A 26,758-nucleotide genomic window follows, 5' to 3' on the forward strand; every position below is an offset into this window, starting at 1 on the left:
TAGCTAAAAGATTTCCATTTGTGCTAAGGGCTTTGATATTAATGGTTGTAAATATATTGGCAGACAGTTTATAGTAAACATCATTCTTTTAAAAAATTCCATGGTTTTTAATAATTTAGAAATATGTATTAAACAAAAGATATTCTAAATTTGTTATTAATGCAGACAATAGACCCATTACAAGCCTGGCATCAGACCCAATACCTGTCTGTGGGTGGTTAGTAACAAGATGGACTGGGGGAGTTGTCATCCATGACATATGCAAATTCATGTAATAATGGGTCACTGTTTGTTTTCTCAGAATTTTTATTTAATTCTTTGAAAAGTTCATCTTAAGGGAGACTTTCTATTTTCATAATCCATGCACAAAATTGTCTTCAACCTACTGAAATACATAAAGCCAAAAGTGAATCGAGTTTTTGTATGAAATAATTAATATTCAAGTTTGCATCCATTAAAAATGGCTTTTACAGGTGTCACCCCATGATGAGGCCGATGTCATTCACTCATCCACACATTCACTCATTTTTGCAGCATTAGTGTCACTACTTGTCACTCAGTGTTCCATGACCTGTGGATATAGCAGTGAGCAAAACAGACAAAAAAATTCCATTCCCTTAGAAATGATATTCTAGTGGAAAAAGAGACAGTAAGCAACAACAAAAGTAAATAAAATATACATTATTAGATGCTCTTGAGTGCTAAAGAGAAAGCTAAAGCAGGAAAAGGGCATGGGGGATGTTTAAGGGGTTGAGGTTTAAGCCAGGGTGGCCAGAGGAAGCCTCACTGAGAAGGTGGCATTTGTATGAAAGCAGAGGTGATGAGATATTGAGATGGATGTTTGGGAGAAGAGAGATTCCAGACAGAGAGAAAAATGAATTCAAAGGCCCAGAGGCAGGACTTCTGTGGTGGTCCAGTGGTTAGGGCTCTGCCCTTCCACTGCAGGGGGCATGGGTTTGATCCCTGTGGGGAATAAGATCCTATATGCTGGGGCAGTGCAGCCAAAAAGTTTTTTAATGATAATAATAAAAAGCTCAGAGGCAGCAAACGGACTGGTGTGCTGGAGGAAGAGCAACAGGCCAGGGAAGCTGGAATGAGGTGAGCAAAAGGGAGGGTCAGTGAAGGACGAAGCAGAGAGAGAACAGGAGACAGTGACTGTGGCTTTTGCTCTGAATGGGTGGAAGACTCTGGGCAGAGCAGTGATGCAACCTACATTTTACCAGGATAACTCTGGCTCATGTGAGACTAAACCATGGTGGGGAGTAAAAAAGAGGGTGGGATCAGACGGACTACCTAGGAGAACATTGCAGTTATTTTGGCATCAGATGATAGTGAATCTTTTAAGTGGTAAAGAAGTAAAAAGATAATGACTGGGAAATGGATGGATTTCTGTGCACCTTGGTTTCCACGTGTAGGGAAAGGGAGAATCGTAGCTAGGGTTGTTGGAGGGTGATGGGTAACACATGCCATGGCCAGACATGTATTAGATGCCTGATGAATGGTGGCTCCTTCAGCTCAGGTTCGGTTTATCTGGATCGAATCTTTTCTATGTCCTCCCTGTCGTTCAGCTGGTCTAATTGTGCCTACATTGTGTTCTCATAATATTATGTTGTTAACTCCCGTCTTCACGTTTATTTTTCATGCTGGCACTGCCCATCTGCTACACTAGGCTCTACCATTCTTTGGGGCAGTCTCACTCCCTTTACATCATCAGCACCTCACACACTGCTGGAAACATGGAAGGTTGCAGGACAAGTTTGAGCTGGGCATCCTGCCGAGTGATCAAAGGAGAGAATGTAAGTTCCACTGGCAGATGTATCTCTTCACTCATCTCTAATATGTACACATTGTCGTTATGCTCTCTTTGTTTTCTTCCCAGTTAAAATAATGTCTAGAGTGGTATTGGTTTTCTTAGATGTGGGGGGAGGGGTGATAGTGAAGAGTTCCTGAAAGAGAGAGGAAGAACAGAAAGGAGCAGCAGAAAGCCTAGATAAGACTCCAGAAATATCTGGGTTCTAACCTAGTAGTAGTTAGCTGCTCAGTCATGTCTGACGCTTTGCAGTGCCATGGACTGTTGCCCACCAGGCTCATCTGTCCATAGGATTCTCCAGGCAAGAATACTGGAGTGGGTAGCCATTCCCTTCTCTAGAGGATCTTCCCGACTCAGGGGTCAAACCCAAGTCTCCTGCACTGCGGACAGATTCTTTACCATTTGAGCCACAGGGGATTCTAACCTAGATCTGCCATTTTAGTGAGTGTATGACCCTGAGCAAAACATTTAGCTTCTCTAAGCCCCAGATTTCAGATCCAAAAAATTGAGGATAATTACACTTTCTAATTTTGAAAGTTGGGCATTGTAATGCATGTGAAAGCTTTGCAGCTTTCAGGACCCATCCATCATAGTCAGAAAGTGCCATGCCTTTGACGGATGTGGCAACAGGCACTCGGTAATACTACTTGTATTCAGCTGAAGAGTGAACTCTCGGATATTTGATAATTTGTAAGTAGCTCACTTTTACGATGTATTGAGAATCACATGGACAGCATGCTGTGTGTTAATTCTTGGATGTAAAGATGAAAAATGTAGAGTCATGCCATGAAAGATTAAACCAAACTCAAGATTGCAAGCATAATTCTAGTTGAAAGTATGCTCACTGGTCCACATTTGTACCTACCTCCCTGTGGAAAGAACTGCGAGTAAATCTCTTTGAAGGTATCTTCATTAACAACCCCGCTGGGACATTCCTAGAGGAAGTGGGAGAGAAGCAATATGAGAGAAGTGTTCATAAAATGGATTTTTCTGCACATTTTGAAATAGGACTGTCTACTGTGCAAAGCTGAACCAAGAAAGTTATCCATCCATCCATCCATATCACAAAAAGAATAGAAGTGCACTATAAACTTCTCTTTGTTCCAGTTCTCATAGAATGAAAAAAAGTTGATGATGTAAAAATCTTTGCATAGTATCCACATCACAGCTGGTCTGACACATTAAAAAACACAGGGTTGTTTTTAAGAACATGTGTATATGTTATCTATGGGTAGGAGGAAATTTGTTTTTCATTCAGCGAGAACACTGCAAGAGGTTTCTGATATGGTCTTGACTGGACCTTCATGTTGTGTCCTCTGCAGATGTGCTGGACACACATCATCTTTAGTTTAATGTGAAAATGGTGTGCTCCCTTGGGTCTAAGGTGGCCCCACAAGCCTCCAGCAGGAATAGCTACAGATTGCTCCGGACTGCATAATAACAAAGGTAGAAATAAGTCACTTGAGTAAGGAAAGACCCCAAGATTTTTTTTAAGTTCTAAAGAGGAGGGTGTGAAAGGAGGATGCCTGAATATAATGAATTCCCACCTTTGTCCCGTGGTTGGAGTTATTTAAGACTGATGGATACTGACCACAGGAAGGCCACTAATGTTGGATTATTGACTTGATGGGGCCACAGAGCAAAGGTACCCCTCTGAAATGGAAATTTTCTATAAAAGGAACTGAAATCTAAAATGTCATACAAAGTGAAAGTGAAAGTGTTAGTTGCCTAGTTGTAGTCCATCTCTTTGTGACCCCATGGACTGTGGCCCACCAGGCTCCTCTGTCCATGGAATTTTCCAGGCAAGAACACTGGAATAGGTAGCCATTCCCTTCTCCAGGGGGTCTTCCCAACCCAGGGATCGAATCCAGTCTCCTGTATTGCAGGCAGATTCTTTACTGTCTGAGTCACCAGGGAAGCCCAATGCTATATAAGATCAGCCTTTATGCCGAGGTGAGGACTAATCAAGTGGACTCGACACTGATGTAAGGGCAAAAAAATGCTTTCACTCTTTGCAGTTTCAAAAACAATCTGGTCAGGAATCTGAACTGGAGAGGTCCCTGGAACAGTTGAGACTGACAATCACAAAGTAATTTGACATCAAACCACACGTGGGATGCTAACTGCATACTGAAGATGGGGAAGAGATAAGTTCTGTCTGGTCCTTCTGAGTAGCTTTTCAGGAACAGGCCCATTTTCTGTAAGCTCCCTCACTTCAGTTCTCAGAGAACCCCCCTGGTCTACCAGCATCTCCAGGATTCACTGGGGGAGAATCAGAGGTATGCTAATTCCCCTGACTTTAGACATGGATATTCTGTGTACTTTAAATTTGAGGCTATTTCTGGGATCTTCAAAAATCATTTGTGGTCTTTAAAACTCTTAACTCTTTGTCCCCTCCTGAATAAACTTGATGTATCCTTTTTCTAAAACTCAGTTACTCACAACTGTCATGTGCTTCACATGAGGAATTTTCTATTTTCTTCTTTGTTTGTTTGAAAGGTTATATCTTTGATACATTAACACAGCTTCAAATAGTAGTTGCCAATGTGAAGCTTGTGTTACAGGCTTGTCAATGTGTATTTTTCCCATTCGATTATTATAATGACATAGATATCTCCATTCACTGAAGAGGAACTAGGTTCTGTGGTCAAGTGCCCTGTTACTCAGAGATCCAGTGGAAGAGCTGGGATGTGAGCTTGAACCTTTCCAGCTTGTCACAAGGTTTTGTATTAAACAAGCCCTGTGGAAATAATGACCCTGAGGACCTAAGAGAATTGCAGCAAAGGAAAGACAGCCAGAAACAAATTAGGAAAAAAGAACCCAAGCAAGCAAATTATGATGTTTATGATATGTCAATTTGTCTGGGCCATGATGCCCAGTTATTTGGTTAAACATTATTCTGGATCTTTCTATAAAGGTGTTTTTGAATGAGATTTACATTTAAATTGGTGGATTTGGAGTAAAAGCAATTACCCTCTAGCATATGAGTAGGCCTTATCTAATCATTTGAAGACCTGAATGGAACAAAAGGCTAATTTCTCCAGAGCAAAGAGAATTTTCCAGCCTTGGGACTTGATAGGCAACACTGATTTTTCTTGATTCTACAGCAGATTGCCTTTGAACTTGAACTGCAATTCCTTCCTGAGTTCCTGGATCTCTAGCCTGTCTCCCTCTGTCTTCTGTCAGATTCTGGACTGGCTAAGCCTTCACAATCATATGAGCCAACTGCTTAAATAAATCACTTTCTGTATACATACACATCTATTGGCTTTATTTTTTCTGGAATATCCTGACTAGTACATAAATAAATGAACAGTCAAGAGTTACAACTCCAAGAGGAAAGAAGATGGTGTGTATATAGTTCATTACTCAAAAGTTTTGACTAAATGACTTTATCTAGTTGGCAGCAACAGAACCAATTTTAAGAGCAAATAAGCACTTTGTAGTTAGACCCTCTCATGCATGGAAATTGTGATTGATTGGCTATTTATCTCTGAGCCATCTGCTGGGGATAGTAAGGAGAGAGCAAATAGAGGGCTGTCTGCCATCAGGTGGCGAATATATGCAAGGTCAAAACCAGACACTTGCCTCGGAGTTCAGATGACTCTAGCAAGAGACAAAGATGGGAAAGGAAGGGATACCTGCAGTTAGTAAACTGGTCAGCTGTCTTTAGTCTCTAGATGCATTTGATAGATGTATCTTATAATGTGAATTGAAATTCAGAGATTGACAGTCCCATATGTGGTTTAATCATATGTCTGGGTCAGACAAAATCCTTTCTCTGCCAACTGAAAATTCCTGGCCAAGTTCTAGGGTGGTAAGACTCAGCAAGCTAATTGGTCTTTATTCATCCTTTATTTATTACATTAATTTACAGCTTTAGCCCATACATACTGTAGGTCTATTATTCTAGGAACTTTTCTAAGAAATGAGGGAGCAGTCGTAAACAAGTTAAATGTCTTATCTTCATGAGACCTGCATCCAGATGGAAGAAGAAAGGTAAAAAACAATAAATGAGATGATAAAAATAATCCAGGAGTGAAAACTAAGATCATGGCATCTGGTTCCATCACTTCATGGCAAATAGATGGGGAAACAGTGGCTGACTTTATTTTTATGGGTCCAAAATCACTGCAGATGGTGATTGCAGCCATGAAATTAAAAGACACTTACTCCTTGGAAGGAAAGTTATGACTAACCTAGACAGCATATTAAAAAACAGAGACATTTCTTTACCATCAAAGGTCTGTATAGTCACGGCTATGGTTTTTCCAGTAGTCATGTATGGATGTGAGAGTTGGACTATAAAGAAAGCTGAGTGCAGAAGAATTGATGCTTTTGAACTGTGGTGTTGGAGAAAACTCTTGAGGGTCCCTTGGACTGCAAGGAGACCCAACCAGTCCATCCTAAAGGAGATCAGTCCTGGGTGTTCATTGGAGGGACTGATGTTGAAGCTGAAATTCCAGTACTTTGGCCACCTGATGTGAAGAACTGACTCATTTGAAAAGACCCTGATGCTGGGAAAGATTGAGGGCAGGAGGAGAAGGGGACGACAGAGGATGAGATGGTTGGATGGCATCACTGACTCAATGGACACAAGTTTGAGAAGGCTCCGGAAGTTGGTGTTGGACGGGGAGGCCTGGCGTGCTGCAGTTCATGGGGTTGCAAAGAGTCGGATACGACTGAGTGACTGAACTGAACTGAACTGACGATCTATCATTTATTTAAAAGAGTTCTTATGGGAAAGCAATACATTTTACTAACTTCAGGTGAAAAAGATTAATCATATTTTTCAGGATGCTAGTGACTTACAAAGCAGTACAATGGTCTATTTTCTAACTCCTCCCTTACCAGTTTTGTTGAGTCATTTCTGCACAAAAGAGGTATCTCCACCTCTCCATCAAGAAGAGTTTGACCTGCCCATGCATACAGCTAAGTGTAAACCATAAACAATGTGGCTGTATCAGGTTAACTCTTGCTGTAACAAACAAGATCCTAAATACATAACAAATTTAAAAGAATGCAGTATATTTTTGCTTGTCTAACAGCAGTGGTGGTACTGATCTGAGTTATTAAGGGATGCGTGTTCAAACTACTGCACAACTGCACTCATCTCACATGGTAGCAAAGTAATGCTCAGAATTCTCCAAGCCAGGCTTCAACAGCATGTGAACTGAGAATTTCCAGATGTTCAAGCTGGATTTAGAAAAGGCAGAAGAACCAGAAATCACATTGCCAACATCCATTGGATCATCAAAAAAGCAAGAGAAAACCGGAAAAACACCTACTTCTGTTTTATTGATTATGCCAAAGCCTTTGACTGTTTAGATCACAACAAACTATGGAAAATTCTTAAAGAGATGGGAATACCAGACCACCTGACCCATCTCCTGAGAAATCTGTATGCAGGTCAAGAAGGAACAGTTGGAACCTGACATGGAACAACAGACTGGTTTAAAATTGGGAAAGGTGTACGTCAAGGCTGTATATTGGCTGTATATTGTCACCCTGCTTATTTAATTTATATGCAGAGTACATCATGTGAAATGCTGGGCTGGATGAAGCATAAACTGGAATCAAGATTGCCGGGAGAAATATCAGTAATCTCAGATATGCAGATGACACCACCCTTATGGCAGAAAGCAAAGAAGAACTAAAGAGCTTCTTGTTGAAAATGAAAGAGGAGAGTGAAAAAGCTGGCTTAAAACTCAACATTCAAAAAAAGAAGATCATGGCATCCGGCCCTATCAATTCATGGCAAATAGATGGGGAAATAATGGAAACAGTGACACACTTTATTTTTTTGGGTTCCAAAATCACTGAAGATGGTGACTACAGACATGAAATTAAAAGACGCTTGCTCCTTGGAAGAAAAGTTATGACCAACCTAGACAGCATATTAAAAAGCAGAGACATTACTTTGCCAACAAAGGTCCTTCTAGTCAAAGCTATGGTTTTTCCAGTAGTCATGAATGGATGTGAGAGCTGAACTATAAAGAAAGCTGAGTGCAAAAGAATTAGTGCTGTTGAACTGTGGTGTTGGGGAAGACTCTTGAGAGTCCTTTGGACTGCAAGGAGATCAAACCAATCAATCTTAAAGGAAATCAGTCCTGAATATTCACTGAAAGGACCAATGCTGAAGTTGAAACTCCAATACTTTGGCCACCTGATGTGAAGAACTGACTCCTTAGAAAAGACCCTGATGCTGGGAAAGATTGAAGGCAGGAGGAGAAGGGGATGACAGAGGATGAAATGGTTGGATGGCATCACCAACTCGAAGGACATGAGGTTGAGAAAGCTCCAGGAGTGGGTAATGGACAGGGAAGCATTACGTGTTGCAATCTGTGGGCTTGCAAAGCTTTGGACATGACTGAGAGCCTGAACTGAACTGAAGTCACTTCACATGAGATCTTCATTGCGTCTTGCAGGTTCTTTGATTGCAGCTCACAGACTCTGGTTGTGGAGCGGGCTTACTTGCTCTACAGTATGTGGGATCTTAGTTCCCTGACCGGGGATTGAGCCTGCATCTCCTTCACTGAAGGTGGATTCTTAACTACTGGACCACTTCCCCTGATATCATTTTTAAAGGATGATATTTTCAAATAAGTTCAGTAAGGGCTAAACACTGAAGTATGAATTTGTTAATTCGGCTTTCTTCACCATAAGACCAAGAAGCAAAAGAGTTCCCAGCTTTAGAGAAAGTGAGGAAAGCTCACTTATCTATACGGCGAGAAGTTACTATTGACCTTCTATAAGCTTTATGGCTTCTGTATTTTAGTTTCTAATGATATTTCATCTGATTATTAGCAAATGGTCATGTAGTGAAAATATGGTGTCTATAAAAAAAAGTAGATAAAAATCACCTATAATTATATTACTGTAAGAATATTTTGGTCCTTTATCTAACTGTATATTAATATGCTATACATATAAAATTAGAAGTTGGACATGACTTAGTGAATGAACAACAAACAATAATAAAATTAGAATAACACTGTAGCATTGCATCTTATTCTTTTTACCATAAAAAAATGTCCTGACTGTAACAGTTCATTATTATTAAAGGCTGCATAATAATGTGTCTGGTGCATTTACCATACAGTTGGGTATTTAGGGAATTGCAGCACATTTTTGAACTACATAGGAATAGTAATGTAATTAACATTCTAGTGCATACATCTGTGGTTCCACCTTTGGTTCTTTATGACTAATCCCAGAAGGAGGCTCATAAGACCAAAAGCTTTAAACCATGTTACGGCTCTAAACCATGTTAAGGCTCTAAACCATGTTAAGGCTCTTCGTATGCACAGTCACTTTGATTTCCAGAAGGGCTGTACCCACATGTGCTACCACCACTGGTTTATGAGAAAGTTTCACATCGAGAGGTGTTGCTGACCAGAATCATATGGTGATTTGATATTCACCAAATCCCATGAACAAACAACAATAATCTGCTTTCCTCATAAATCTAATCATCATTCTGAAAATTACTAGGGGATATCAAGGTGTGTGTCCAGATCCTCCAAGGGATAAAGTGATGCACAGATTTTCATGCAGACAAGGATGCTTTGATGGCAGGCTGCTGGACCACATCACCACAGTAACAGCTGTTTAATGAGTGTACATTCACTGCCTTCTTACCTACAATATCTCTTTTATTAAATAACATTTTCACTAACCCTGAAAAGTAAGGGTTAGTTAGAGATGAAAATGAAGCTTGGAGAGATGAAAATTATGTAACTTGTTGGAGTCACACAGTTTTTTACAGAGGCATACATGTGTTTCAGTCAGTTCAGTTCAGTCGCTCAGTCGTGTCCGACTCTTTGCAACCCCATGAACCGCAGCACGCCAGGCCTCCCTGTCCATCACCAACTCCCAGAGTCCACCCAAACCCATGTCCATCGTGTCGGTGATGCCATCCAACCATCTCATCCTCTGTTGTCCCCTTCTCCTCCTGCCCTCAATCTTTCCCAGCATCAGGGTCTTTTCCAATGAATCGGCTCTCCACATCAGGTGGCCAAAGTATTGGAGTTTCAGCCTCAGCATCACTCCTTCCAATGAACACCCAGGACTGGTCTCCTTTAGGATGGACTGGTTGGATCTCCTTGCAGTCCAAGGGACCCTCAAGAGTCTTCTCCAATACCACAGTTCAAAAGCATCAATTCCTCTGCACTCAGATTTATTTATAGTCCAACTCTCACATCCATACATGACTACTGGAAAAACCATAGCTTTGACTAGATAGACCTTTGTTTTCAAAGTAATGTCTCTGCTTTTTAATATGCTGTCTAGGTTGGTCATAACTTTCCTTCCAAGGAGCAAGCGTCTTTTAATTTCATGGCTGCAATCACCGTCCGCAGTGATTTTGGAGCCCAGAAAGATAAAGTCAGCCACTGTTTCCACTGCTTCCCATCTATTTGTCATGAAGTGATCGGACCAGATGCCATGATCTTTGTTTTCTGAATGTTGAGCTTTAAGCCAATTTTTTCACTCTCCTTTTTTACTTTCATCAAGAGGTTCTTTAGTTTTTCTTCACTTTCTACCGTAAGGGTGGTGTGATCTGCATATCTGAGGTTATTGATATTTCTCCTGGCAATCTTGATTCCAGCTTGTGCTTCCTCCAGCCCAGCGTTTCTCATGATGTACTCTGCATATAAGTTAAATAAGCAGGGTAAGAATATACAGCCTTGATGTACTCCTTTTCCTATTTGGAACCAGTTTGTTGTTCGGTGTCCAGTTCTAACTGTTGCTTCCTGACCTGTATACAGGAGCCAGAGATCAAATTGTCAACATCCACTGGATCATTGAAAAAACAAGAGCGTTCCAGAAAAACATCTATTACTGCTTTATTGACTATGCCAAAGCCTTTGACTGTGTGGATCACAATAAACTGTGGAAAATTCTGAAAGAGATGGGAATACATGTGTTTACTCTTTAAACAAATTGTCCTTTAGTGTGTTCTATGCATTGAGCACTCTCCTGGGCACCAAGGATACAGAGTGAATTTTTAAATGTTCCATTTTGGCTTTTATGGAATTTGTAGATTAGTGTAATCACCCTTACACCTTCCTGACTTCATTAATTGCAACTTTAACTTGTCTTTTGGATTATAATTTTTTAGGACTGAAAAATAAGCTGGATCTGGAGATCCAGCTATGGAAATACTTCTTTCGGGAAGACACACTACATTTATTTGCTTCCACATCTTCTTCCATTATGGGGGCTGTTTTGGAGAGAGCCACATGCAAAAGGAAGCCTTTCAACCCAAACTGCAGTATTGATTTAAAAATTTTTTAAAAATTAAAAATATATATATATATATATACACACACACACACACACAAAGGTTCATATAGTCAAAGCTATGACTTTTCTAGTAGTCGTGTATGGATGTGAGAGTTGGACCATGAAGAAGGCTGAATGCTGAAGAATTGATGCTTTTGAATTGCGGTGCTGGAGAAAACTCTTGAGAGTCCCTTGGATAACAAGAAGATCAAATCAGTTAATTCTAAAGGAAATCAACCCTAAATATTGGAAGAACCAATGCTAAAGCTGAAGCTGCAATATTTGGTCACCTAACTGACTCATTGGAAAGGACTCTGATGCTGGCAGAGATTGAAGGCATAAGTAGAAGAGGACAACAGAGGCTGAGAAGGTTAGATAGCATCACTGACTCAATGGACATGAATTTGTTGGTATCCCCAAAACACCAACTTTGGGACATGGTAAAGGACAGAGAAGCCTGGTGTGATGCAGTCCATAGGGTGTCAAAGAGTCAGACATGACTCTTTGTTAGTGACTGAATAACAACATATATAATTGTAGTTTGTGAGATTTGGGGAAAATGAAATGTTTTAAATTTCTTTTTTGAGAAATGATTGCCTTTAGTTCAGCAAGGACCTCTCCACCTCCTTCCTTACCACATACACTTTAATCTGAATATGAGTGGCTGGACACTAAAGTGCTTTGGGAAAAGTCCCAGATTTTAGGACAGGTTAAGTAAACTACTCCATCAACTGTTAAGTAGCTAGGATTTCCTGGTGCTGTGCTGGCTGGTACATTAATCTGTTAAGACCAGCGAGTTTCCTTCAGTGCTTCTTAGACCCTTCACAATGATATGATCATAATGTGATAAATGTAGAGTGAGATTTTCTTAGCATGTAACTGCCATGCCATTTTGTCAGTTGGTAAAGAGACACTTGCCTTGGGGCCTTGTGTTCCCTGTTGAGCCTACTCAGCTGCCTTAGGTAGTGTTATGAGACACGTGGCAAGGTCTGTTATAAATGAACTATGACTATTTTGCTACTACTAATATCCATACTAACTACTAATATCTACACTAATAAGTGAGAAACTTTTGTAATAATAATAATTAGCACGATGATGGTGATCATGATAGCGATGATGATGATAAGTTAATACATTGTGTTAAATGCTCTCCCTGGATTTTCTCATGGGAATGGATAGATGCTAGCATTATCTCCATTTTACCAATGAACAAACTGTTAGAGAGAAACTACCCATGTTCTCATAATTAGAATATAGCAGAGCCTAGTCTATTGACCACAGAGTTTGAGGATTTAAGCAACTTTAGAGCTTAAATGGGTTTCTCCTGCTCTTGAAAAGTAGAGTGCTCTTATAAAACCTCCCAAAAGCTGAAATGGCAGAAAACACAGAAGCAGTCACCATAAAGAAGAGATGCTCACAGACACAGTTCAAAGCTATGGGGGCTTGATGCTGAGATGCAGAGGGTAGTTCTTGGGGGAGAGGGCTTGATGGTGCCCGCTGGTGCTTGGGGTGTGCTGCCTCTGTAGCAGCTAAGTGTAAGAGGAATGCTGTATGCTATATTTCATTTTTTGCTTTTCTACATAAAAGTGAAAATCCTCTTCAGATTTCTTTTCATTAGCAAAAATAGGAGCTAATGTAGGTCTTTATCCCTAAAGCAGGGATACCTGTAAACTAGTCTAGTGGCATCATTTTTAAACTGAGGAGACTGAGTTTGAGGTTATAGGAATTGCCCGTAAAGCACATGATGGGCTGCTGAGCCTTACCTTGTGTCTGGCTTTCCTGATGTCTAGCCTGATGTGTGGACATCACAGACACCTTCATGTCCATTTAATAGCTGGTGCCCTTCTCTCGGGAAGCATTTAGAATCAACACTGCAGCAGCAGCAGTGAAATGCTTATGCTCCTGGGCTCTGGAGTGAGACAGAAGAACTGCACTGAACCTCTCTTCTGCTTAAAAGCTGTAGAGCTTCAGACAAACATTTCCTCGAAGTCCCCTTGTTCTCCTCTGTCACACGGGGATAACTATTGACACTAGAGGGCTGCTATGAGGATTAATAAGATAATTCCACATTATGTTCCTATCTTAGAACTCTTCTTTGCACATCATATTTGATCATTAAATATGAGCTGTCAGTACAATATTAATAACCTGGAATTTGGTAAACAGAACTCCATCATACAAACAGTAACCTCAGCATGGCTATCCTAGGGTTAAATGATATCCACCAAAGCAGTTGAACCCAGTACAGTACTGGACTGATATAATGCAATGAGCTTACAAAACAGATATGAGTTATGCCTCCCTGACTAGCTTTATAAATTGAATCTGCTCTCTCTAATATCATCAGAGTTTACCCTCAAAGACAGGGGAACACTGCAATTGTAAATGACAGCTGAGAAGAATAAAAGGCCACGTACTGGAAGTAAATGTCAGAGGAAACTCAGGAGCCTTTAATTCATTAAAGAAAAGTTTTCCCTACTAATGTTTAGGGGAGTACATTAGAGATACAGTAATCCATGAAAAGCGTTGGGAATGGGGCTTTGCAGAGAGATCCATGTATGCATAGGAAAGTGCTAAAGAAATTCTTTTTTTGAGGTGCATTGTGAGTCCTTACACTTTTACCTCTTCAGAAAGTCTTTTAGCATTTCCTGGAAGGTTGTCAGAACTCTGATGGAATTCTCTAGAAATGGTTGTAGTGATATGCAAATCAGATGTATTCTGTAGCTAATATTTGTCCACTCACTGGCTGAAATCTCCTCTTCCCATAAATCATTGTGGATCCAAAAAGAAGAATTAATACAAAAATATCATGGGAAAAATGAAAACTAAAAGTCCTTGTAAGATAAATAATTTCCTGGGGAGCCTTTTATAGCACATCTTTTAAGCATCTGTGGTTTTTCATCAACCCTCACGTCTATTCCTGTTGCCAAAGAAGGCATCCATGTGCTTAAGTTGAAAAGCTTGGGTTTCTACAAATAGAAATGTCATGGCATCCATGTTTTGTCCAAAGACTATTCTTTCAGGTATTCTTTCTGACAAAGGAAGTGGATGACACCTCTTTAATAAGTAGCACAGCATACTATGAGCAAAACAAAGACTGGACACTGGGCATTTGGTCCAGGGAAGAAAAAAGGGAGATTAAGATCACTCCCCCAAATAAGTAGAGCATCTCATCCTTCTAGCAAGAACTGATAACAAGCAAGTTGACAATTCTCAAAGGAAGCTATCTTCTTAAGCAATAAAATTGTCAGAAAGCACACTTAAAGTGAGCCAGCTATGAGTTCATAAGGAGAGACCAGAAAGCATCTAGAACACTTAGAAGAACATGTGGAAATAACCCATGAGATACACAGAAAGGCAATCGATGGATTGAACAAGGCAAGAACAGGTGTCTATAGGGCTATTTATCAACAATTTCTCCCTGCTTCCAAACCCAATGGAAAAGTATATTTCATGGTCCCTAATGGTTTGCTGGGACCAAATAACAAACTACCCAATGAATGGAAAGCAGAAGGGACCCTCTAATACTGTGATTTATAAGGAGAAATATATGTTTCTTCTGAGTCTCCATTTCTAGCACAGAGTTCCTAAAACTATGAGAGAGATAAAGGTATCTCTTGTGATGTTAATAAGGTAATTGTTGGATCCCATGCAAGATCCTCTTGATGAAACTGAAAGAGGAGAGTTAAAAAGTTGGCTTAAAGCTCAACATTCAGAAAATGAAGATCATGGCATCCGGTCCCATCACTTCATGGGAAATAGATGGGGAAACAGTGGCAGACATTATTTTGGGGGGCTCCAAAATCACTGTAGATGGTGACTGCAGCCATGAAATTAAAAAATGCTTACTCCTTGGAAGGAAAGTTATGACTAACCTAGACAACATACTAAAAAGCAGAGACCTTACTTTGCTAACAAAGGTCTGACTAGTCAAGGCTATGGTTTTTCCAGTAGTCATGTATGGGTGTGAGAGTTGGACTATAAAGAAAGCTGAGCACTGAAGAATTGATGCCTTTGAACTGTGGTGTTGCTGAAGATTCTCGAAGAGTCCCTTGGAGTGCAAGGAGATCCAACCAGTCCATCCTAAAGGAAATCAGTCCTGATTATTCATTGGAAAGACTGATGTTGAAGCTGAAACTCCAATACTTTGGCCACCTGATGTGAAGAACTGACTCATTTGAAAAGACCCTGATGCTGGGAAAGACTGAAGGCCGGAGGAGAAGGGAACGACAGAGAATGAGATGGTTGGATGGCATCACCGACTCAATGGACATGAGTTTGAGTAAACCCCGGGAGTTAGTGATGGACAGGGAGGCCTGGAGTGCTGCAGTCCATGGGGTTGCAAAGAGTCGGACAAGACTGAGCGACTGAACTGAACTGTACTGATGCAAGGATGAGGGATGGTTGTCAGGGGAGCCAACCAGGTAGTTAGAGGGTTAGAATTTTCAATCCCAGTCCTCTGATCTCCAGGGAGGGGAGAGGAGCTGGAAGTTCAATTCAATCACCAGTGGATAATGATTTAATCAACCATGCCTATACCATGAAGCCTCCACAAAACCCCAAAAGGACAAGTTCAGAGAGCAACTTCAGTGTTGGTGAACACATTGAGATCTGGAAATAGTGGCAAGGTAAAGATATATTTAAGATTCATCTGAGGACTTAATGTGTATGTAATATGTATATGTATATATTTGTTATAACATAAGTGAATGACAAATCTAGACAGTGTGTTGGAAAGCAGAGACATTACTCTGCCAACAAAAGTCTGTATAGTCAAGGCCATGGTTTTCCCGGTGGTCATGTATGGTTGTGAGAGCTGGACCATAAGGAAGACAGAGAGACAAAGAATTGATGCCTTCGAACTATGGTGATGGAGAAGACTCCTGAGAGTCCCTTGGATAGCCAGGAGATCAAACCAGTCAATCTTAAGGGAAATCAACCCTTGGAAGGATTGATGCTGAAGCTGAAATTCCAGTATTTTGGTCATTTGATGCAAACAGCTAACTCATTGGAAAAATTCTTGATGCTGGGAAAGATGGAGGGCAGAAGGAGAAGAAGAAGGAGAAGAAGGTGACAGAGGATGAGATGGCTGGATGGCATCACCAATGCAATGGATGTGAACCTGAGCAAACTTGGGGAGATGAGAGGGATACAGAACCCTGGGGTGCTGCAGTCCATGGGGTCGCAAAGAGTCAGACACAAATGGGCAACTGAACAGAAACATGAAATGCTTATTTTGAGTATGAATCCAACTGCTTATTAATTATTTACTATATTACAATGTGACTGGAGTGCCCCCAGATCAGATTTAAGGTCTCTTTATGCAAGGATGTTTAAGCAAATTGTATTGTTTGATTGTGTTATATGCTATAGCTGTATCATAATTGTTTGCATATATTTAAATTTAGGAAAGTGACTTTTATCTTCTTAGTTTTCAAGATATGAACATACCAAACTACTTATAGTATGATTACCTCATAACCAAGATAATTTTTTATCCTTTGAGATTCAAAAATATTTCCCATTCATTAATTGATTGAATTGTGAAAACAAAACACCCCACCACCTCCAGTAAGGATGACTTGAAAGATAGATGATGTGAATTTAGTGATACGATAAAGATGATGGATGGAGAGTCTGATTCTCAGAGACATATAATTGGGAAGCCTGACTGTCTTCACCTATTATTCCACCCTGTTTAATATGTAATGCAATTGGAAAAGCATAGGCTTTTGTAAATTAAATTTTCACTCCCCAGTTCTCTGGTTTGAAACTGGGGTTGCTTTGAAAAGTTATTCTCTTAGTTGCCTGACAATTTAAAGATACCTCCATATTCTACGCTAGTAGGAGAATTTTCAAAATTTACATGGTGCCGAGCCATGAACTTGTAGTACTCTTATCACTGGGTTCTGTTTGTGGACTTCTCTGTTGCGTTTAGAGTTGGTAAATACCTCAAAAGCAGGGACTGATTCTTATAGAGCCCAGCATTTTTTCCAACAGAGTATTAAAAACATCTATCCTGACTGGATATACACTCAAACAATTGCTGGCTTTTAAAAGATTAGAAAATAAACTTGCTCTGGCAGTTTCCTCTAAAACTCGTGTGCAAGATTTTAGAACTCCTTGCACTCCAAAACACTTTTTTCCCCTGTAATTCTTCTGCTCTCTTCTATCCAGTTTTGCTGAGGGACATTTTTGATGCCTTGTGCTATATTGTTCAAGGTCACCACTTTCTCTTAAATGCATCTCTGTCCTTGGACTTTCAAGATCAAAATCTTGGCTCTACTTCCCAACCCTTGTGACCATGTATCATTAATTACAATCATAGAAATTAAGGGGAGACCACCAGGGTCAAAAGAAAACACTTCTTAGTTCAATGCAAATTTTAAACACCTTACTGTATTTAACAATTGGATTGTTAAAAACTCATTTAAAAATAATAGGATTAGCCCTTCAGTTTTCATAGTATACAAACTGATCACTAAGAAGTAAAACTAATTTTACTTCTAAATTACTAAAACCAATTTAAATTTTAAATTTCTGTTCTCATATTCCCAGGTGTTTGAACACCTAATGAGTCATTTATTCTCTTTTAGTCTGTTTCATTTGTAAAATAACCTTTAAGAAATACTGATATCACAGGGAAATAAAACAAATGAAAATTAAAATAGATAATGTATGAAAAAGAAAAAAAAAAACCTGGATACAACCAATATATTTGGTATTTTGCTGCTTCCAAAGTTTGCATTAAGAACCTTCTGCATTCCCTGAACATACTCCTTGGAGCTCAAGTGATTAAATATGAATTTCAGATTGGAAAAAGAAGTGGAGAAAGACTTTCCTATGTAATAACTGGAAAAGAGATGAGCGCTGGGTGATACTCAAGATTCAACTCAGCTGCTTAAGTATGGAGATGCAGGCACATTCCCAGCCCCAGAAGGTTGCACCATCACCACAATGAAGGAGAAATACAAGTTATGAGGCACATTTTCTCCTCACCTTTGGCTCCATTCTCTGTTTGGAAGCAGCAAATATTATGTGAGATATATAGCCAAAACAGAAAACCCTAAAAACCAAAAACTAGGCTCAAGTTTCAGCTGTACTAACAGAGAAATCATTGAAATGTCCCAAGACTGTGTGTCTCAATCTATAAAATGTGAAAAGAAATAGCATCTTATAGTGAAGGAATGCTAACTCATTGATATTATGTATATAAAGATCCCAGCACTATTCTAAAAAATTGACAAATGTTGATTTCTTTTAACATTCTCTTTTCAGGTCACTTAGGTTGATTCTGCAAAATGAAGGTCCCCAAATTTTGCAGGAAAAGGCCTCCCAGCATGTAGGGAAGCTAAATAAATGTTATGCTATGTTATTTATTTATTTAGCTGTGTCAGGGCTTAGTTGTGGCACATGGGATTTTAGTTGCTATGGATGGGATCTAGCTCCCTGCTGCTGCTGCTAAGTCGCTTCAGTCGTGTCCGACTCTGTGCGACCCCATAGACGGCAGCCCACCAGGCTCCCCCGTCCCTGGGATTCTCCAGGCAAGAACACTGGAGTGGGTTGCCATTTCCTTCTCCAATGCATGAAAGTGAAAACTGAAAGTGAAGTCGCTCAGTCGTGTTCGACTCTTAGCGACCCCATGGACTGCAGCCTACCAGGCTCCTCTGTCCATGGGACCTTCCAGGCAAGAGTACTGTAGCGGGGTGCCATTGCCTTCTCTGACCAGAGATCAAACCTGGCCTTCTGCATTAGGACCATAGAGTCTTAGCCACTGGACCACCAGGGAAGTCCCCTAGTTATTTGATACAAAAAGTGAGGGTGAAAGTGTTAATCACTCAGTTGTGTCTGACTCTGTGACCCCATGGACTGTAGCCCACCAGGCTCCTCTGTCCATGGAATTCTCCAGGCAAGAATACTGGAGTGGGTAGCCACTCCCTTCTCGAGGGAATCTTCCTGACCTTGGGATTGAACTGGGGTCTCCTGCATTGCAGGAAGATTCTTTACCTTCTGAGTCACCAGGGAAATCCTAAAGAGCCTTTGAAAAGGGATTTTCCCAACTTTATGAAAAAGAGGGTTCATTTAGTTGACTCACTGTGTCAATTACAACACAGTTAAATTCTACAGGTACTCAAAACCATTTGAGGAAAGAAAAACCAAAGTGCCCAGAGAGCAGGCGTGTGTATCAGTTTTCTATTGCTGTATAACAATACCAGAAACTTGGTACTTAAAACAACACAGGCTTATTACCTCACAGCTCTGTAGGGAAAGTCTATCATGGTTTGGCTGTATTCTCCACTCAGGGACTCACATTCAAATGTCGTCTGACTCTGGTTCTCATCGGGACCTCACAATCTTTTTCTAAGCTCATTCAGCTGATTGGCAGAATTTAGCTTCTTTTGGTTGTTAAGACTGAAGTCCTTGTTATCTTGCAGGCTATTAGCCCACGTGGCCTCTGTTCACTTTCTTTTCACGTGTGTTAGTCACTTGGTCATCTCTGACTCTTTGTGAAGCCATGGACTGTGGCCTGCCAAGTTTCATGGGATTCTCCAGGCAAAATACTGGAGTGGGTTGCCAAGCCCTCCTCCAGGGGGTCTTCCCAACCCGGGGATTGAAATTTGGTCTTCTGCATTGCAGGCAGATTCTTTACCGTCTGAGCTATGAGGGAAGCCCTTTTCTTTTCACAGAAGTTCCTGCATCTTCAGGTCATTAAATGCGTGTTAAGTCCTTCTCACACTCTGATTCTCTCTACTTCTCCTATAATTTAAAGGGCTCATGTGAAGAGATCAAACCCAAGAGTGTCTCTGTATTTTAAGTTCAACTGACTTGGAGCTTTAATTACATCTGCAAAATCCCCCCCATGGCAATATCTGGATTGGTATTTGGTTAAATAACCAGGAGACAGGACTCTTGGGTGGGTTATCTTAGATCTCTGCCTACCATGCCTGATTTATCTCAGTATGGGTTGACTTTGGTTTTCTTAGCAGTTTCTGTTTAACAATCTTTTTAATAGTTACATTCACCGTAAATCAAACAATAGAAACTCTTCAGACTTGTACAAATACTGTACTATTTTGACCACAGCTAGCAACTATACTACTTGGAACCTTAGTCTAACTAGATTTGGAAGGAATATATCCTGTCAGGGCTTGCTCAGCAGTGTACAGGACCAGCTAAGACCACAAATCTGCATATCCTTATTACGAATGCTATGAATAGTATTCCATATGCAGAGTTATGCCCTGTCCTTACTTGTTTCTGCTCTATATCACCAAGGTCATTATGCAGATTTTATGAATTGATCAAATCACTTTCAAATTGGCATGCCATCAGCTTAATGATACTGGGGAAAAAACTGAGTTAAAATATTTACTTAAAAGAATCATGTAATTTTTCAACCAGAGAGAGTAAAACACTAAGACAATGATGTACATGTTCAGACAACAACACCATTGTACGATAATACATTTCCTGGAGCTTTGCAATAATTGTATTCTCTCTCAGTCTAATTTTCCCACCTACAAAATTGCCTAGATTCTGGCTCTTTGATAACTTCATTGTGCCTGTCATCTCTTGGCTTCTTATGTGAGAATATTTATTTTCCTCATTTTGTAGGCCCTTTTTATTTATTTGTTTTCAGTTCTTTATAGTTAAAGGCACTTTAACATAAGCAATAACCTGTTGTCATTTTATTACATCTCTCTATAGATTGGGAAAATGAAAATAAGTCCTCTTTACTGCTTGCTGACAAATATGATGGACATTCTACTCTACCCAAAACAAACTATGGATTGCAGTGATATGTGTGTGTGTGTGTAGTTGATTTGATTTGTCTAGGTCCAGATGTTTCAAAAACCCACTCTAAGGTATATCTAAAGAAGCTGTGAAAGACTGTAGAGGTTGGAGGATTAACAAAAGGGATGTTTAATGATCACCTGTGATCTGCTGAGCCTGGTCTTGAGACATGTCATCATTAAATCCTCATAACAAGCAGAGGAGGTAGATATTTTCTCACATGATACAAAAGAAATGAGCAGTTAGAGGAGTTTAAGAAAGTTCCTAAGATCACACAGATATTAAGTAGTAGTAGAGATCTGAACCTGAGTTTGACTATAAAGCTTTATACCTTACAAAGCTGTCATTGTGAAAGGCAAGTGTAACTATAGAAAAGAAAAATAAACCAATAGAGAACTAATTATCCTAATTTTTTAATCACTATTAATTCACCAAAAAATCATTAATCATTGATTCAACAAATATTTCTAAATCACCAAGAACAATTATCATACTAAGTGAAATAAGTCAAAGACAAATACATGATTTCCCTTATATGGGAATTTAAAAAAAAAAAAAAAGGATACAAATGAAGTTATGTACAAAACAGAAGCAGACCCACAGACTTAGAAAACGAACTAATTGGGGGTGGGGAGGGATAGTTGGGGAGTTTGGAATTGACAGAGTACCAAACTGCTATATTTAAAATGGATAACCAACAAGAACCTATTACAGTGCACGGGGAACTCTGCTCAACTCTGTAACAATCTAAATGGGAAAATTATTTGAAGAAAAATAGATACATGTGTGTGTATAACTGAATCACTTTGCTGTGCCCTTGAAATTAACGTTGTTAATTAATTGATACTACAATTGATACTACAAAATAATTTTTTTTAAACAAAGGGAGCAATTAGCCAGAGTCTCAAAAGCTGCCTGAGAGGAGAGTGTGTCTGAACCCACACTGCGTCTAGGCTTTCAAGGCTGGCACGGTGGCCCCTGAGACCCCTCGCCTGGTTACTGTCAGTCATAGCCCTCATCCAGGGCCCTCTGGAGCTCAGAGAGGAGCCGGGTGAGCAGCCTCACTCTCCGCGTATTTTATTACAGTGTTTAGGCACGAGGGGGCAGCAGTGTCCTCCAGGATCGCTAGGAACTCCATCTCTAGTACACTACACTCTGCCAGTTCTTTCCACAAGCTTGGTGCAAGTCTGGTTAGATTTCTTTCCAGAAAGCTATTTTCTCTTTATGAAAGGTGACAGGAGAGCTCCTGTTCCCAAATCAGGTAAAAACAAAATCAACTATTTCAGGGAAAGGTTCCCAGAGAATATCTCTTTTCTGGATATTAACTCCGGGAGTTGGTGATGGACAGGGAGGCCTGGCGTGCTGCGTCCCATGGGGTCTCAAAGAGTCGGACACGAGTGAGTGACTGAACTGAACTGAAGTCAACCTAAAATTGCAATCTCTTTTTTAGCAGTTGGGCCACTCTTAATTTTAGTCATCAAAAATTTGTAGATTGTAGGTCTAAGGAAACAAGTAAGCAAACAAGACAACCACAAAAATTCTCAAATTTGAGTCTGAAAGTCTTATAAATTTGCTTTTAAGTGTATACGGGCTCTGCTTATGGATATTTATTGGGGGAAAGTTTTAAATCCTCCACAAAACAGGAATAATAATAATAACACCTATCTTGAGGTTATTATGAGTCTTAAAAGTATAACCTATATACAGTGTTTAGTGTGGTATCGGGCATTAATTATGATGGGGATTATTTCTATAATGGTAGGAACATTCATTATGAACCTTTTCAGTTTTCGTTGCTTTTTCACTTAATCAAGGATATTAAATTTATCTTATCTTTATTATATGCCATCTGCTTATTTATCTCAAAGGTATCTTATAATCCCAAACCAATCTTTCATTTTCTTCGTTGCTCTAAGATACAGCTTTTGAAATTTGATGTCCCTAGCCTAAAATTCACTCATATCACTTACTAGCTGTGGGACTTTGAGTAAATTACTTAAAAGTTTTCCCATCCTTCATTTATTCATCACATATATTTGAAAATATAGTATACATCAGAGAGTGTAGTAAATGCTGGGGATAAAACAATCAAAAAGACACATGAAGGCCCCCACGGGGAGTTTGCAGTCTGTCAGAGAAGGCACACAGAAAGCCACGAGCTGAACAGACAATCATTTGCGGTTGTGCTAAATGCTACAAAGGGAGTACAGGAAGACCTACTTGAGGAAGTCCTACTTTTCAGCCGGGGTAGAAGCCAAGGACACATACATAGCCTGGGGTATGTTCAAGGACTGCAGTGATGACAAATGAGCCAGAAGGAATAGTCTCAGGCAAAGTTAGTTCATTCAAGGCCTGCCAGATGTGTTAAGGATCTAGGTCTTTGCCATTCATGTGATGGGAATAATATGCCGGTTTACAGACTCTGAAGAGAATTAATATAATTTATATACAATGCCCAGCAAAAGTCCCAATTATATTCTGCTGCTGCTGCTGCTGCCAAGTCACTTCAGTCGTGTCTGACTCTGTGCGACCCCATAGATGGGAGCCCACCAGGCTCCCCCGTCCCGGAGATTCTCCAGGCAAGAACACTGGAGTGGGTTGCCATTTCCTTCTCCAACGCATGAAAGTGAAAAGTGAAAATGAAGTCACTCAGTCATGTCCGACTCTTAGCGACCCCATGGACTGCAGCCTACCAGGCTCCTCCGTCCATGGGATTTTCCAGGCAAGAGTACTGGAGTGGGTTGCCATTTATTCTACATAATCAATATTGCTGTTTTTTTTTTTTTTCTTGTCCTACCAGAGCTGAATTTCTAACTCAGCTATAGTGTCTATTCAGCATATAATTATTTAGTATCTGTACTAGGCTCTCTGCTACAAGCTGAACAAACAGAAGAGGAAAAAGAGACACGGTCTTGTCCTTGCCTTGGGTCTTTCCATTGGTTAGATATTACGTTCCTTGTGTTACGTGACTTTATTTCAGCTGAAAAAGCGTTTCAACATAACTGAGACATGAAATCTCTTGCTCTCATCTCCCAGTACATTGCTGTGGATTACAATATAAATAACTCAGGATTATTCATTGTAAGTAGGAATTATTCCTATGTCTTCCTTCACTTTAGCTAATGATTAACAAAAATGATGATAATTTCTAGACTTCCCCGGTGGTCCATTGGTTAAGACTCTGACTTCCAGTGCAGGGAGTGTGGGTTTGATCCCTAGTTGGGGAACTAAGATCCCACATGCTATGCAGTACAGCCCAAAAAACGATGATAATTTCACAGTGCATACTTGTACATGGTGCAGTTGATTAGGTTGGATCTATATACTATTGAAAGGGCTAACATGGCCTCTGTGATATATTTGAGGTGCTAGCATGGAAGGCAATGGCACCCCACTCCAGTACTCTTGCCTGGAGAATCCCATGGATGGAGGAGCCTGGTGGGCTGCAGTCCATGGGGTCGCTGGGAGTCGGACACGACTGAATGACTTCACTTTCACTTTTCACTTTCATACATTGGAGAAGGAAATGGCAACCTACTCCAGTGTTCTTGCCTTCAGAATCCTGAGGATAGGGGAGCCTGGTGGGCTGCCATCTATGGGGTCGCACAGAGTCGGACACGACTGAAGTGACTTAGCAGCAGCATGCTTCTGGAGGGCTGGAACACTAGCATGCTATTAGATGTAGCTAACGCCTGTGTGGCTTTGTTTACTCTAAAACTGAAGTAGTCTAACTCTTACTCTTCTCTGCTTACCTGTTTTAATATATTTAGTGCATACATATTTATTTATTTAACATATAAAAATCTTGACTTCTCAAAAATATTCCAGATGTAGAAAAGAACCATCAAACCATCAAATCACAAAACTGTACCACTTTTACTCTTCATTTGTATCTACACTCTTTCATTTTTAGAGCTCAAAGATATTTAAGACATTTATTTGCAAATATGGTGAAGCCATTATTCCAATCAGCAAGAGATCCACTTCAAAATTCATGTTATATAAGTTTGTGAAAATTTTTATTCTCTCTAGTGAGGCATAAAGTTACAGGCTTTATGTTCTTGCCACATACTGAAGGAAAAACAAGGCATATTTTTTTCAGCATCTCACAGATATTTTAATTTTCTGGTTCATCAGCCTTAGGGCTTCCCAGAAAGAGATTAATGCTTAAATTTCATTATGATAACTTTACCTCATGTGTTTTGTTATTTTTGTTGAGAAATAAGAAGTCTCGAGGGCTTCCCAGGTGGCTCAGTTGTGAAAGAATCTGCCTGCAATGAAGGAGATGTGGGTTCGAACCATGGGTTGGGAAGATTCCTCTGGAGGAGGAAATGACACCCCACTCCAGCATTCTTGCCTGGAAAATCCTGTGGACAAAGGAATCTGGCAGGCTCCATGGGGACACAAAGAGTCAGACATGACTGAGCCATGGAGCATGGGTAGTCTCAAATGGTCTGGCCTGATACAACCTTTTGAAAACATTCCTGAAATCATTTGCATATTTTGAAGGGTGAAAGAGACTTAAGTTTAGAGGATACAGGGAAGCAGCCAGGAGAGAGAGGATCAGGAAAAATTACAGATACAGACAAAGAGGGAGCAAGATATCAGAGGGAATGGGATTAATAACACAGGGAAAATAGAACATTCTTTTCTTTTGTACTGGAAAGAATAAACCAATAAATAAATCTGAATCAAGTGCCAATGGTTCTCTAGACCCTGAGCTAGGAATTAAGGATGGGTGGTGATTGATAAAGACAGACAAAATACCTCAGTTCATAGCTCTCTGTGGGAGAAAAGATATTTCTCTAGACACATTGATTGATGCAATCAGGAGAGCTTTACAGAATGTGAAGGTATATAACTGAAGTTAAAGGTAGATGAAGAGATATCTCAGGCTTCCTTGGTGGCTCGGATGGTAAAAAATCTGCCTGCAATGTGGGAGACCTGGGTTTGATCCCTGGGTTGGGAAGATCTCCTGGAGGAAGTCATGGCAACCCACTCCAGTATTCTTGCCTGGAGAATCCCCATGGATAGAGGAGCCTGACGGACTACAGTCCATGGGGTCACAAAGAGTTGGACTTGACCGAGCAACTAAGCACAGCACACAGAAGAGATATCTGATCATGGAAAAAAAAATGAGACCGTCAGCTTGTGTGTGAAAATTCTAAATAAGCAGTGACAATTAGGCAAGCAGTCAGTGAGTGAAGAGAGATTATTGGTTAATCCCTGAGTTGGCTTTATGCCAAACGGGTATTGAAATAGGCTATAGGTGAAAAATCTACCCCCGCTCCTACCCAGCGCTGCCGAAGACTTTAATCCCTGGAAACTGCAAATATCACCTTATATTTTGCAGATGTAGTTAATTTAAGAATCTTGAGATAGAGAGATTATCCTGTATTACCCAGGTGGGTCCTAAATGCCATTACAAGTGTCCTCTAAAAGAGAGGCAGAGAGATTTGATACACACATAGGGAGGAGGCAATGTGAAGATGAAGCAGAGAGAGCTTTGAAGATGCTGGTCTTAAAAATCAAGTGGTGCAGTCACAAGCCAAGGAATGCTGGCCCCATCCAGAAACTGGAAGAAGCAAGCAGTATATTTTTTCCCAGAGCCTTTGGAGAAAGCACAGCCCTGCCAAGACTATGATTTTGGCTCAGTGTTACTGATTTCAAAACTGTTGCCCTCAGTCGGTGAGATAAAAATGTCCATTGTTTTAAGTCACACATGTTGTGGTGTTTTGTTACAGCAACTCTAGGAAACTGATACAGTATGATTATAGAGCAAAAGACAAAAGGTAAAGGAGTGGGGATGCTCAAGAGGTGTACTGAATGATGGATGCCAGACAGTCTAAATAATATGAAACTGGG

The 26,758-nt window shown here is 40.2% G+C and overlaps 1 protein-coding gene across 2 annotated transcripts in view; it reads right to left on the minus strand.

Annotated features, from left to right (window-relative positions):
• KCNIP4 (potassium voltage-gated channel interacting protein 4) overlaps positions 1–26,758 on the minus strand; it is a 579,638-nt gene that overhangs the window by 19,081 nt on the left and 533,799 nt on the right. For both annotated transcript variants that reach the window (XM_005897072.3, XM_005897071.2), the window contains exon 3: positions 2,676–2,745. In XM_005897072.3, coding sequence (XP_005897134.1) covers positions 2,676–2,745 — 70 coding nt within the window. The remainder of the gene's footprint in view (positions 1–2,675; positions 2,746–26,758) is intronic.

The sequence above is a fragment of the Bos mutus genome, chromosome 6 (genome assembly GCF_027580195.1).
Source record: "Bos mutus isolate GX-2022 chromosome 6, NWIPB_WYAK_1.1, whole genome shotgun sequence".
NCBI lineage: Eukaryota > Metazoa > Chordata > Mammalia > Artiodactyla > Bovidae > Bos > Bos mutus.